At 45.7% G+C, this 14,247-nt stretch overlaps 1 protein-coding gene across 3 annotated transcripts in view; it reads left to right on the top strand.

Moving 5' to 3' along the window:
- The window catches only part of EXOG (exo/endonuclease G), a 48,127-nt gene extending 34,184 nt beyond the window's left edge, over positions 1–13,943 (top strand). The window contains exons 6-8 of one of the 3 annotated variants that reach the window (XR_005103727.1): positions 2,341–2,505; positions 11,066–11,262; positions 11,626–13,943. Coding sequence is in view for 2 of the 3 variants with exons in the window: in XM_037383981.1 (XP_037239878.1) it covers positions 2,341–2,505; positions 11,066–11,128 (228 nt within the window). In the remaining variant the exon portion in view is untranslated. Of the gene's footprint in view, positions 1–2,340; positions 2,506–5,111; positions 5,133–11,065; positions 11,263–11,625 lie in introns of those variants that run through there. The other 2 variants (XM_037383981.1, XM_037383982.1) reach the window with 2 other exon arrangements.
- Positions 13,944–14,247: the final 304 nt, after the last annotated feature.

The following is a 14,247-nucleotide window of genomic DNA, read 5'->3' as shown; positions in this document are numbered from 1 at the left end:
ACTTTATGTGACAGCGTTGTTGACCTTTGGAACATTGTTTCGGGTGAAACAGTATGCCATGAAAGGGAAGTCTGACAAAGTGCTCTTGTTTTTACAATTACAGTACTCCAGGCTGCTGTTGTTCTTCGGGAGTTTGCACATTTAAGCACCTTATTTAAAGGGTAAAGTAGATCCACACTCGTGGTCAGTTCTGCTGGCTCCTTGGCCCACCTCACCTTCTTCATGGTTTTTGTCTCCATCTCCAGCCAATGGTGCTACATCCCTCCCAAGCTGGTTTTCAGCCACTGGCACCATCCTGTTTTGGTCCCTGTTAGTGCTGGCTTTAGCAGGCATTACGAAAGAGGAATGTAGGAACAGAGCAGGATCAACACGTGGAGCCCCAGCTCAGGATGTTGTCTTGATGTTTGAGTCCCCAGGGCTCTCATCATCCAACATCTAATGTCAAAATCATGTCTCGCTGATAACATATCGTTGTTGTCTTCCTTTGTGTCATAAGTCTCCGGGTTGCCTAAACAGCCTGGTTTTTTGTGAATTATTTGGCAGTTACTCCTGCTCATCTGTGGCCTTTCCATAACATCAGCTGCATTGTGAAGGTCAGAAGCCTTGTACAGGAAAAAAACTATTCTGTGTTTGGGTTAAAGGGTGTTGGTCTAGCAGGGAAGAGGTGCATTTGCTGTTGGAGTGTCCATGCTGCTGCTGCACATGGCCTGAGGATGGTGTTGCATCCTCCGCTCAGTGATCCTCAGCTCAGTAAAAGCCAAAATTTGAAGCCTCACAAGACGAGTCTTAAAAGCGACCTGGTACACTGAGATAAATATCTCAGTCTGACTTTCAGGACGCACTCTGTGGGATCAGGTCCTCGCTCTTCTACCTCAGACACAAAATAATTAGCAGCCACCTTACGTGGCCTGCATTAGTTTGTCATCAGTCTTAGTTATAATGGAGACTGAAATGGTTCTGCTATTGACCTGATATTTTAAAATGTGCTTAACAACTTAAATTTAAACATTGACATATGACAATCCTACCCTTGGTTTTCAAAAGAAAGTATAAAAAATATCAGATGAGGAAGAACATAATGAGAAAGGAAATTTGTGAGGACGACTCACGATGAAGGGTGCAGATATCATGCATCTACCAGCGATTGTAACTCTCTTGCCTTATAACCACTTTAGAGCACAGGATGAAAGCTCAAAACTCAAAAGAAAATACTTTTGTGTACAGATTAACATCTTTTCTAAAGCACTGTTATTCCACGTTACCTGATGTGTCCATGTATCTTACTACTGTGTCCTGCTACCTTCCCTCGCACCACGGTGGACTGTGTTGCCATTTCACTTTTGGGGTGACTGCAGAGGTCTCAGACAAGGCAGTGGGTAATGGCCCAGGATGCTTGTGGCTTTCAAGTAGTCCCTGTCCTCCCACTTTTCCCTCTACCTTACTGTTTTTCATGTACTTTTTCCTCTTTTGCTCTCACTTCACTTGTTCCTCCCTCGTTCCTTGGTGTTCTGGCACTGCCTTCGCTGTGCAATTCACCAGGGTTTGTCCGCTTCAGACAGGGCTGATCTGCAGGGGAAAATGCCTGGATTTTGAATATACAAAAGAAAAAGCATGAAGCCCAGTGTATTAGTAAGGGGCAGGCTTTAATTAACTAGTCATTATTGCATTACTCCACAGTAGAGGAAAGATGACTAATGCTATGTCTGCTTCTGGCGTACAACTGCTGTCAAATTCAGCGAGGTCTTATTAAACATCACAGAGGTGTGACTAAAGAAAATGATGAGCAGAATGTGCAAAAATAGCAGTCATGGACCTGCCGTGTGCGCTATGAATTTCTAATCTGGGATGGAGGGGAATGTCTGGGCGGGAAGAGCAGGAAGAAATTGCTGTATTTTGCCATCAAAGAAAAACAAAGTTAAGTTTCAGGGAAAGCCATCCTAACTATGAAGTGATGGGTGGGTGATCCTCTGGCCCAGGTGCTGCTGGGTCTTCTGTCATGGCCTTCCTGGGTGCTGATCCCTGCTTCAGGCATGGCTTATTCCCTTTGTAGGAGACAGTTGTTGACTGAAAAACTCAGGAATGTCCTGAGAGGAGAGACCAGAGCGCTGGTCTGTCCTTCGGTGTGTGGCCAGCACTATGGGGTGATGGTCTAATTTTCCATCTTTCTGTCCTAGGCGTGGTGCATCTGGGGCAGCTTGGCTCCAGCTCCAGGGATAGACATAGAGAAAGTCTGCCTCTTGGCATACCCACAGGCTGTGGGAGGGCTGGAATAGAGGTGTGGTAGGTTGCTGTCTATTCTTTCTGCTTAGAAACTCATTCTCCCATCTGTCAATCCTCCAGGGCACCCAATGTCAAAATATTCCTGTCCTGCACAGACTGGGTGGTGCCTTACTCACTGATGGTGCTTTGAAGAGCATGAGCTGTACTTTGGTGACACAAGAGAGTGCAAAGTGGCTGAAGGTGTCCGTCCGATGGGAGATCCAAGCTCCAGGAGAGGAAAATCAGGTACATGACTCTGCCTGGTGCCTATTACCAGCTCATGACTCCTGCCGTCTGCCCCCAGGTTTTCTGACTTCACCCTTCAGAGGTACATCTCCTGCTGAAGGCACGGGGAGGTCCCCGATTAGGCAGTCTGGAGCGTCCTAACACAGCAGGACACAGTATTTTTGCTGTCACTATACTTACGTTAATTACCTAAGCAGGTCATCAGAATTGGACTTGCAGCTTCCTGAGCCAAACCCTTCTGAGATACACTTTTATTTAGGAATCAGCACCAAAGACTGCTCTGGAGAGCCAGGGCCTGCTATGAAACACGCAATTGTCTCTCAAAAGAGGAATAATTTTAGAACCAGATTTGGTACTTATGTAAAAACTGCGCAAACTGTGGTGACCCCATCGAGCCCATAGTCATGCCAGTGGCAGTCAGCCCCATCCTTCCCATTCTCGCCTCACATTACTGTCTCTCTTTTAAAGAAAAGATATAATTGACAAGTGCTGGCCAGTTTTTATGCGTTAAACAATTAGAACAGTAAGCACAGAGGCTTTATATCACTTCTGCTTTCAATACCTACCGTCAGCATCCTCCTCCCCAATGAGTTTTTAACAGCTGTGTTGTTTTGAGATGTGGCGCAGCACCGTTAACAGCTTTCCAGAGCAACTATATTACTTTTAAGTAGAGCATTACAGGGCTGAGTACCATTTCTTTCAGGGATGCAATTAGGTAGGTGATGGACCGTGATGACTGGTCAGGTAATTTATCAAGTGCTGGTGAGCTACTGCCCCATATTAACAGAATGATCAATGGTGATAATACAAGTTTACTGAAAGAAATGGAAATGAAGGAACAGCAGGGTCTGAACTGGGTGCTGGTTGGATTTAACAGGCATTGCTGTATGCTAATGAAGCCCTGCAGAAAGAAAATGAAAACTGGAGCTCAGGTCTCTGGTTCCCCTCGTGCCCCACCTGTGCTGCAGAGCTGCCTCACCTGACCCTGCTGGGTACAGGAGCCGTGCAGGAGGGAGCGGGGCTGCACATCACAGCACCAGCATGTCCCAGTCGGATGTCTAGCCTGGATCCTCTGCAAGCTCTTCCAGGGAGGGAAGAAACCATGACCTCTGCTAAGTGAGCTGCACTGAACTCAATTTCTAATCAATGGAGAGATGTGTGTGCTTCTAATTCTTTACGCACCCATTTTAGGGTGGGGTGAGTAGTGTCTTACGCTCCACTGTCTCTGGTGGCAAGATTTCCCTGCCAGCAATGCTACAAATGCTCATTGTGATGTGCAGGGAGGTACCGCTCATCAGATGCTCTTTATGGGCTTCCTAGGCAGGACTGCAAGTTCACAGCACACCTGTAATGCAGGTTATAATTTTGAAGACAAATGGGCAGACAGACACAACTATCTCAAGGTCAAGTGTGGAGTCAATGAAACCCAGAAGTCTCAGCCCCGTGATGCAGGCTTAGGCACTTGATTAAATTATTGCACTGATATTTTTTTTTCTTTTCCTATTGCCATGCTATTATCACCTGCTTGATAAAATGCACATATTAATGATCCATGAAAATATAGAGAAATAAAATTAATGAGGAATTTCAATGTCTGGAAACTTTAGCCAAAAACCTAAAAGCAAAACCTTAAAGACACAAATTTCAACACAACCAAAGTTCTCAAAGCCGTAACTCAGCTGCTGTCTAATCTGTAGGTGCCCCAGGGTTTAAGTTTCTTTTTGGTCTATATTTATGCCCTCTTTTTGAGTTTATATTGAACAAGATATATTACTCTTGCCTGTATTAAAAAAAATATATAGCAAAATATTGTATTTTAGATGGATTCATGCACAGCAACAGCTAATCTGGAACTGTCATCGGTCTATGGATGACTGAGATGTTAAGAAGCCCATCAAGTCTCTCATTTGCTATATTATCAGTGCTGATCAGTGACAGTTCACATCAAAAGAGCCTGGTAGTGGGCTGTAAAGCTGTTGTAAAAGATCCAGGAATCAGAAAAAAACTCCAAATTTCTTTCAGCTAAAGCCAGGTAGTGCATTACACCCTGCTGTAAGGATTAAGTACATCGATTGATTCATTAACTTCATGGTGTCCACAGTGGGACTCTTATTTTAGATAAACTTTTCTGGCAACCATACACTGTAAGTGTGTCAGAGAAAGGGAGGAGAAGAGTGCAGACCTCAGTTCTGGAAAGTGTTTTCTTGTATGGCAGCAGCTGTATTTCTGTGATATTGCATGTATTTAGCTGAAATTTATGGGTGGAAAAGAGATTAGTTAGGCACATGTAACATAAAGAAAAAGAGAGCTACATTAAACCATAGCTGGAATCTGCGGCTGGATCACGGGAAGACTGTATAGATCAGCTAGACAAATTTCAGAGGTGCGAGAGACGTTCACCCAAATACCGTGCTTCCCTCTAAAAGTTTCTTGCTTGCAACCATTATAAACTGAATTATTTCTGGTCAGGAAAAGATGGGAGGACATCCTCCCATCTTATTTATTTCATACCATTTGTAAGAAATGTGAGCCTAACTCTTGCTCGTAGCTGTCCTGTGCTTGTGTGGGAAACCAACACAACTTTACACCCCTTTTCTTGTTTCTAGGCCTGAGCTTCATTTAAGGATTTTTAACATCGATGGAGTGTTAAAAAAGAGATCTTAGCAGCAAGCTAAATGATGAGTCCTCTCATATGGTGTCTGCTTAAGAGACCTTAAGGTTCCAGGATCCGATGTGTTCAGGCAAACAGGGAAGCAGACTAGTTTCAACATCCACGTCATAAATCAAGAGCCGTTAACGGAGTCCGGTACATTAGGAAGCAAATACATGAGCAGAGATTCACAGAGCTTGAAATATTCAGGGCTCCAGCCATGGACACTTGGCTGTGGTCTCTTCCCACAAAGCTGTCCAAGGGAAGCGGTTGGGCTGGAGAGGTTTCCTCCAGCTCTGTGAGAGTCTCTCTCGCATGGCTCTGTTCCAAACCAAAGCAGATATCCCCAATTTTGGTCCGGAGGAGAAATGGAACATCTTTATCTGCTGTTATCTGCGGCTTTGGCCATGGTCTCTATGAAATTCTGGCAATGCATTTGGAGAAACATGCCCACAACAGAGAGAAGGACAGGGCTCTGGGCCTTTCCAGCCTCGGTCTGCATGTGCTGCTGGTGGCTGGCTCAGCACCCTAGCACGGAGGCAGCCTGCGACTCTTTTTGTTTCTCATGCTTTTCCTCCCTGTTTCACAGCTTTTTTCACGCTTATCTATATGCTTTTGAATACAGTTCTGTCATTCAACTAGCAAGAGGACTCTCACAGCTTACTATGAGTTTTTTTAGCAGTTGGGACTTTCTTTGGCGGTCCTCTTGGCGGTGCACTGGAAAATTAACAGTTCAGATCCCTCACAATGAAATGTGAGATGAAAGGGTCAGTGCCCTGTGTCTTTCCGTCTTATAAATACCCCTGACTTTCAGCTTTGCGGAGAGACAAATCAAGCTGCTTGCTGGGCTGACCTCCCCTTCAGACATCAGTTGATAGTCTTTCTCCCGACTTGAGGAGTAGCCTAAGAAGGGAAGAGAGATTTCTGAAGTGAAAAGTGCCCTATGATGAGATACGGGAGCCAAAGAGACACAAACTGCTCCTGGACTCCCAGCCTGTGGATAAGAAGCTAACTGACACTTATGAGTGAGTGGGGAAAAAATGCCTTAAACCCTTGTGACACTTATATAACTTCAGGCCCGGGATGTTTTCCGTATAAAGGAAGGATGAGTATTGCCAGGGGCACCTTTCACGATAAGAGCAAGCCAATAAGCTCTGAAAATGGAGAGTTACTAAAAAACAAGCCTTCAGGAAAATCCAGAACATTCCCTATCAGGCTTGGGTCTCTCTTGGCAGCAGGGCACAGAGCTTGGGCAGCTGCTGGTGGCTCCCAAAACTGGCATAGGTCAAAGACCTGAGATGAACCAGGGTTTTGGGCGATACGGGTGGGATTTTTGGTGGGGAGGATGCTGAAGGGTGGGAGTACACAAAAAGAAGAAGAAAGTGCCGCGTTTGGAATGGGGGCTGACACTATGGAGCAGAGGAGACATGACTTTGCTTGGTGAGGTGGGCCCAAGGCCGTCATTTTTCTGGGATCTTCCTAAAACCAGCAGGTCCTGCTTACTTCTTTCGAGCCTTTAATTCCCCTCCAAGAAACAAAATGGGAGAGCATGGAGCACATGACCACCTGAGGTCCCTTCTAACCTGAGTTTTCCTCGAATCCTACTGGGATGGTGTAAAGAAGTAGGTGCTTAGGAGCAACCATTGATACTGGAGCTTTGTAGATAGAATATATGAGAAAGACAGGGAAGGGAGATGGGGAGGATGATCACCATGGGCCACCTTTGAATGTAGACCTGTACACAGTTCTTTTGCCAGGTGATCCTTAAGATGCTGCTGTTTGGTGGCCCATTAGCTGATGGTGGTGAAGTTGTCTGGCATGCTGCACTCAGGAGGTAACTGCCAGGCTGAGCCTGACCTTGTCTGACCAAATTTAGGCCATTTGGGACAGGTATTGGCAATGGAGGGAATTCAGACCAACCACCTACTTCAGATGTTTGCTCCCTTCCTAGTTTTGAGAGAGCGGTAGATGCCTCCAGAGGGGTGGCTTGACCCATCTTACCCAGGTGTAGGTGAACACCTGCTGTGGGGTTTGTTCCCCCTCAGAGCTTTGTTTTCTCCCTCTACAAATATTAGCACTACATTTGGTTTCTGTGTTCCTCATCAAACCAGGTGCTGCAGCCCCTCCTGCTTCCCTAGGAGCAATGGGAACCACAGTTCTTTTACAAGCAACTTGAAAAGGGACCGGTCTTCAAACTCGCCTGCCTGCTGGTGTGATTGCTACATCACTATTGATGTCCACTAGGGAAGTGTCTGGAGGCAAAACATGCAGCTGCAGAGGTCTAAAGACAGGCTGAAAAAGGCTGGGCCTTTATGCTTTCAGGAAAGCATGTCCCCTGCAAATTCTTCACTGTAGTCCCATCTACTGACATTTAACGCCAGCGCGTCCCAGCTTGCTCCAGGCAAAAGGACATCCCGGGCACCAAGAGAGTGCACAGGACTTGGGTAAGTTTCATACAGCTCATAGGTCTTACCTAAAAAATACGTTTCAATCTCAGCGTTAGGGTCCCACATGGGTGCTTTTTGCTGTCTTGCGGTTGCTTTCCACTCCTATCTCTGTGCGTACTGTCCTTTTTGCCGGTTGATACAAGGCGGCAAGGAAGCGTGTGTGGCAGGTGGTGGGTGCGCAGCGACAGCCCTGGTCCTCTGCGAGCTGCGCCCTGGGAAGCCAGAGCTGCCTGACCCTGGCATCTGCACTTGCATCAGTCTCCTGTTCCTCCTCTCAATCCCCATCTGAGGTCAAGCTTTGAAAGAGAGGTCAGCTCCATTTGAAGGCTGTTTGGAGACTGAATCACTTAATGATGAGTCATGTGAAAATTAAATTGATGCAAATGTTAATTTGACAACCTGAAAGTCTGGAGAGGGTTCCAGCCAGACCACAGGCTTTGTGCTAATGCAGCTGTGCTTCCGCCGGCCCGGAGGAGATTTTACAGCAGGTAAACACGGAGTGGGAGAGACTTCCCTACACCAGAATTATCTTTTCTTCCCAGAGTCTGACTCATCACAGGTATCTCACAGGAGGGGAATCTCTGCAAAGAGCCTGTATCACCACCCTGTCACTGCCTGGCAGTGCTCCTGATCAGTGGCCCTGATTCTGGGCTGCTGGATTTTTTGTTATCAGCATCAAAGGTGCTGGACACAGTGCTGCTGCCTGACTTGCAGAGCGGCTGAACACTTCCAGCTCTCCTAATAAATCATTAACTACTCCAGAATGATCACTGAAGTGTACAAGGAAATAAGCAATTATCTCCTGCCCTAGAGGAGCAGATCCTGTCGAAAATGAGAAAGTGTCTGGGGATAACAATATAACTAGAATAATTAAATGGTCTTTTATGTTTGTTAAATTCAGGATTATATTCTAATTTTACCCTCCCCCCCCTTCAAAGTAGGGGGTAATTAACTTTGAGGCATCATTACTGGCATTGACCGACCTTCTCGTTGTTTGCGTGAGAACAGTCATGACGTTTTGCACCTGCTTTGCACGGATGTGAACGACTGGAGCAAATGTAAGGAAGGGAGAAATAGGATCTGTACTTGCCACATACAGACAGATGTCTTAAGGTCACGCAGCCAGGCTTACACAAGTGTGGCAATGCCAGAATTGAGGTTGTCTCCGTGGCGCTTGCAGCAGACCATCAAATGGTTGCCGAGCCCTGTACAAACTTTTAAGACTAGTTAATGATAGGTTTCTTACCAAAATACAGCCACGTCAGTGCGCTACATCAAGTGACATTTGAAATGCCCTTCATTTCCAGATCATGATTTAAGGCAGAAATAGAATGATTTGCTTTGTCAAAAGTAGAGTCCACTTGGAAAGCTTGAATTCTTTCTGTCTTTATAAGTGACGGTTAAACCATGGGAGGTTTGTTTACCCTGTGTCTAAAAAACAGTTCTGGCCTGCTGCATTTGGACTTGGATTTTTCATTCTTTTTTATTTTTTTAATTGTCTCCCAGCTCAGGAAGCAGTCAGAAAAAACTTTCAAATAAGAGTTATTATATTACTTGTTTACCTAATTAGGCAATTGCTATACTTTTCTTAATCGTATATATTACATTACGTATTTCAAGACTGGTTCACTTTGAATAACATTTCTGAGCATCATGATAGGCCTTTAATTAGTCAGCAAGAGGTCAGAAGAACGTTAATGGGTAACATTTGTAATTAATTTAAATGAAACACAGCCCCAGCTTCCTTAAAGGTGATAAAACCATATCATCTTTATATATGTAAAGTTTGTCTTTATGCATATAAATATAGAGGGCTTCATAAAGACTCCATAGAATTCCTGCCTCCTCATTCTCTACCTTTTCTGACCTATCTGGATTACATCTGACTGTGTTATTATTTCAGTTGGGAACTGATAAACCATTGCAAGTTAAACACTAGCAGTTCTAAACTTTGGCCCAGGAGGTGAACAGTATTCATGGAGTCTCTCCTGCCTCTTTTCCTGGTGCAAGCCGAGTTACTTGCTCTGGAGCAGGCTGCACCGGCAGTGTTTCGTGGTTGGAGTAGAAGTCCTGGTATTCCCACAGGAGAGACTGAACTTGACATACTTTCAAGCCAAGAAATGTTCAAGACAAATAATTTGAACAAAGCCGGAAGGAAGTACTAAGATAGAACTAAAATCTTTGTTAATCAGCCAAGGGTAGGGGAAGTGTAAAATACCAAGGGACAGGTTCTGCTCTTTTATTCAGCATCTTCTCTCTGCAAATAGCACCAGTAACATTCCTGCAGGGCAGGCATGCTGGAGACGACTGAAATGTAAAATGTTTAATTTGCTTAGGCAGGAAAACAGGAAGAAACAAAGTTTCTTTGTGCAAACAAAGGTTTCATGTCTGTCAGGCTGATTTTGTCCCAGAGAACTATAAAAAATATCAGACAAATGCAACCTATGGGATAAAATATCAAAATCAGAGAAGTAAAATTTTCCAGGCTCAAGCAGTCTATTGATTTCCTTTCAGCAACATGTAGCTCATTTGCCACATTGCCAGCTACTACAGATTTACTCCATGTTGCAAAATAACTTGACGTTTCACTTGGTGCTCCCAGTACCAATGGCAAGCAGAGCAGAGTCTGGCTTCCATTACACTGTCTCACCCCAGATAAAGCTCAGTTGCTGTGGCTGAGGTGAAAGTATGAGAAAGTCTAGCTCTCCCAAAACCTAAATTCTCATCAACCAGGGAACAAAGAACTAAAAATTAATTAGCAAAGAAAAAAAAATATTAAATGTGTGCAGTCTTAGCAATGAGGTCTTGGTTCTTCAGGGTCCTTCTCAGTGAGGTTTGGAGGGGTGGGATGGGGAGGCTGGTGTTGGCTGTAGGGTTGGGAGCATCAGCCCTGGGAAGAGCATCAAGCGAAGACACGAGTGCTAGGCGCACTGTGCATCATCCCAAACATATCTGGCAGCGGGTGTACCTCCCTGCTGGGGACTCTGATTTATTTACACAGATGAAGGTTTAGCTAGCTTGTGCAGGGTGAGGATGAGGATGAGGGAAAGGTCAATGGCAGCGGGCAGCACCGCTGTCCTTGCAACACCCACATGGCTCACGAGCTGGGGGGCCCAACCAGTGCCCCCCCAGGGATGCAGCACAGCCTGAGTCCCGTAGCAGCCAGCAAAGCATCCGGCATCCAGCACTGAGGTCACTTGTTTGTTTGTTATTGTCATTGCCACTTTCTTTTTTTTTAACTGAAGGATGTGGGGGGTTTTATTTATTTTATGTTATTGGATCTCACTGAGCCTTTGTAAGAGAAGGGAAGTGTATGTGGGAGGAGCGAGGGGGAGGTTATTGTACGGCTGTTGTTAGAGACGGGGTTAATGGCCCAGAGATTTGATAAATAATTCTGTTTAATTTAAGCCTCGGGAGCTTCTAATCGAATTGCATCACCTGTGGTTCTGCTGCTTTCTTCCAGGCCAGAAAGAGAGAAGAAAAAAGCCCGACAGAAAACCCCGACCTTTGCTACAACCAGCTGTGATTGGAGGCTTTCCAAGCCTGAGTGAGCTGGGTGAGGTGGAAGGGAGGCGTGTTCCCTCTAAAAGCCCTTTCCCTGGAGAGCCCAGGCTATGGATGCCACAGCCAAGGCGCCGTTTGAAGCAGCCTGGGCAGCTGGTGAGGTTATCACGGGTAACAAGTCAGCCAAACACACAGCAGGGGATGTAGAGCGGCCGCTTTGCTTCATTTAGTGGCAAAGCAGATAGCATGGTGTCCCCCAAAAAGCTCACCCCAACGTCAAACACCAGCTTTTGCATTTTCCAGCGGCTCATGAGTAAAATAAGCCTGGGGGTGAAAGGGAGAGAATATGCCTTGGTGCTGCTGACGCCGATGCCTTGTAACCTGGGTAGGGCAGTAATAGCTCATCCTAGAGCAATAAGAGCTACAAAATATCTGATTTTATTAGTTATTGCTCTTTCAAACGGATAAGCAGTTTTCAACCAAAACATAGACTTTTAAAAGCTTTTCTTCTTTACGCAGGTTAAAACTGGGATCTGTGTCCTAGAAGTTGCATCCACCTTGCTGTAGTATTTCGAAAATACCTGGAGCCTCAGGCTGTGAAAGCAGAGCTTGGAAAGCAATGCTCGGGGAAGGCTGCTAATGACCTGGAAGATGACTGATACTTATCCTCACTGAACTGGCAGTAAATGTGAAAGAGATAACTGCATCTTGATTTTAACAAATTCTTTAGATTTCCATCTCCACGAGCGCAGGGTTAGATTCCTACTGTGCACGCATCTTTTTTAGCTCTCAGACATCCATGCACAGCTCCACTCAGGTGAGAAGGGGCAAGAGAGACGTGGAGTGGTCCCAGCAGCAGATGCTGCTGCACAGCAGCCTTTATCTCTTCTGCTCACGCCATTCAGCATACTTCTCTCTCTGTTATGACTGGGAAGTGGCTCAGATGTATCTGGGAGCAAAGCAGGCTGCAAGCAGTATAAGCTACACTGGAAAAAGGCACCCTTATTTTGGGTTAAAAAAAAAGAGAAAAGAGGAAAGAAAAATCTGCAGAGGGATTTAACTCTAGAGGGTTCATACAGCTAAAAAATGTCCCTGTTCGAGTCAAAGCTTGAAAACCTGGTAAAGCCGGACACAGTGAAGGGAATGATGTGCGAAATGCAGAGGGGATGTGTAGGGAAGGAGACAGATTTGCAGAGGTGGCTATGCAGCGGGGGGGCAAGGAAACCCAGTAAAGGGCTAAAAGCATGCATGGCAAAGCCAGGGCAGTGCTGGCTGGGGAACAATGCATGACATACGTCTTTTGGGGCATGGGAAGGAAAGCCAGGAGGAACTACAGCACGCAGCACGTTTTTCTGAGCTCAGCTTTTGGTGAGCATCAGTGGGCTCAGAATCAGTCCCATGGCCCAAGGCAGTGCACGAGGTGGAGGGGACATGGGTCATGGGCACGGGAAGGAGCAGAAAGATGCAGCAATAGGGACCTGTGGCTGCAGACACCTGCTGTGCAGCACCTGCAGAAGCTGAGCTGGAAATACCCATCCCATCCATGGAGAGAAGATGGAGCTGAAGTAATTCTGGTGGGTACTGTCATGAAAATACTGTTCAGGTCACCATAACTAATGTCCTTCTTTTAGGGGAGGGCTGTCACTGGGAGACGAAGGGTGCCCGAAGCCAAGACCGAGGCACGGTTGTGTATGTGCATGCGTGAAGCTTGCACGGAATCAGCCAAAGGCTCACGTTGAGTCCCGTCCCTTCAGACTCATTTTGAGGGACATTTTTTCTCTGTTCAGACCAAAGACCAGGCTATCCCTTAAAAACTACCCTATCCCACGCAGCTCCGCAGACGGCTGTCTCCTGCAATCAGATCAGGACTGGCAAAAGCCTGCATCTGAACGGCGATGCATGGGCTTTTTAAGAAGCCATGTGAGAGCAGGCACTTGCCTTCGGGAACCGATCACAGGGTGAAGAGCAGGGTGACTTATTTTAGCAAGGACACGAACAAGAAGAGACCACGGCAATCATCTGATTTGCCTTTCTGCACAGTGAAGGCAGGCCATGAGAATGTGCCCAGCGATTCCTGCAGCCATCCCAGGCTTTTCTGGGTGAGGCAATGGGCACCAGCTGCAACATTTATAATTACGTGCCCCCTCCCCAAGCGTGTGCCTACCCATAGCCCAAGGAATCAAGAGCTGAATTCAGATTTCAGAAGAATATGTAATAATGATAATCACAATAATCACGCTAGTGCTGTATTGCCTACATGGATGTGTTTGGTGGGTGTGCGTGTGTCATTTGGGGGAATTGAGCACATGCTCATGCACTATTGACCCTGTTGTTTTCCTGCCATTGATTTTTAAAGGAAACATTCAATTAAAATCCCATTTAGTCTGGCTAGGCAGGAGCCGGTATTATTCAACTGATAAAGAGAAGATAAGGCTTCAGAAGCTTCACATGTGTTATGGGACTAACTGCTGAAGTTTGCACTAGGACATAAATCCTCCCAGTAATCTGGTTTGCTTGGATTAAACACTGCAATATTCAGGCTGACTCTTTATTTCTGTGACATCTCATGGACCCTGCAGCCTTGAGCTTGGTGCTACGGAGCTGCACATAGAAACTGGAGGGGTTTGGTGCCTTAGTGTGGGACCAAGAAAGCTGGTGGGCAGAAAACTCCCTGTGCTAGCTCAGAGAATGTGGGAAAAAAAAGCACCACATCTTCAATTCTGCCCTTTGCCAAGAATTACAGGTCTTCTAGCGGGTGTTCCTGCATACTCAGGCTTTGTAAACTTTAATTAAGGAACAGCTGAATAGCAATTTTAAATAAACACATTTTCAATGTAGTTCTCTGAAGTTGGAATTAGTGGTAATTCTTGTGTAGATTTAACCATTTATAAAAATGTCATGCCCTCTGTAGAAGGAAGCCCTGGATCAGACTTTTTTCAAGTGTTTGGACCTATGTTGTCAGAGGATCTCCAGGCTGGACTACCATAAGCACTGACCATTTATTTCGGTGCCTGTACAGAGTGTCTTTAAAAAAATGCAGTTCTAGTCCTACCTGCTGAAGTTCCCCAAGAATAATCTGCTTATAAATATCCCCTGAAGTCAAATATACCAATCATATGTAGCCTTCAATTTGAAGCTAAA

Source organism: Falco rusticolus, chromosome 4 (assembly GCF_015220075.1).
Source record: "Falco rusticolus isolate bFalRus1 chromosome 4, bFalRus1.pri, whole genome shotgun sequence".
Lineage (NCBI taxonomy): Eukaryota > Metazoa > Chordata > Aves > Falconiformes > Falconidae > Falco > Falco rusticolus.
This window is presented reverse-complemented; position numbering and strand designations above follow the sequence as displayed.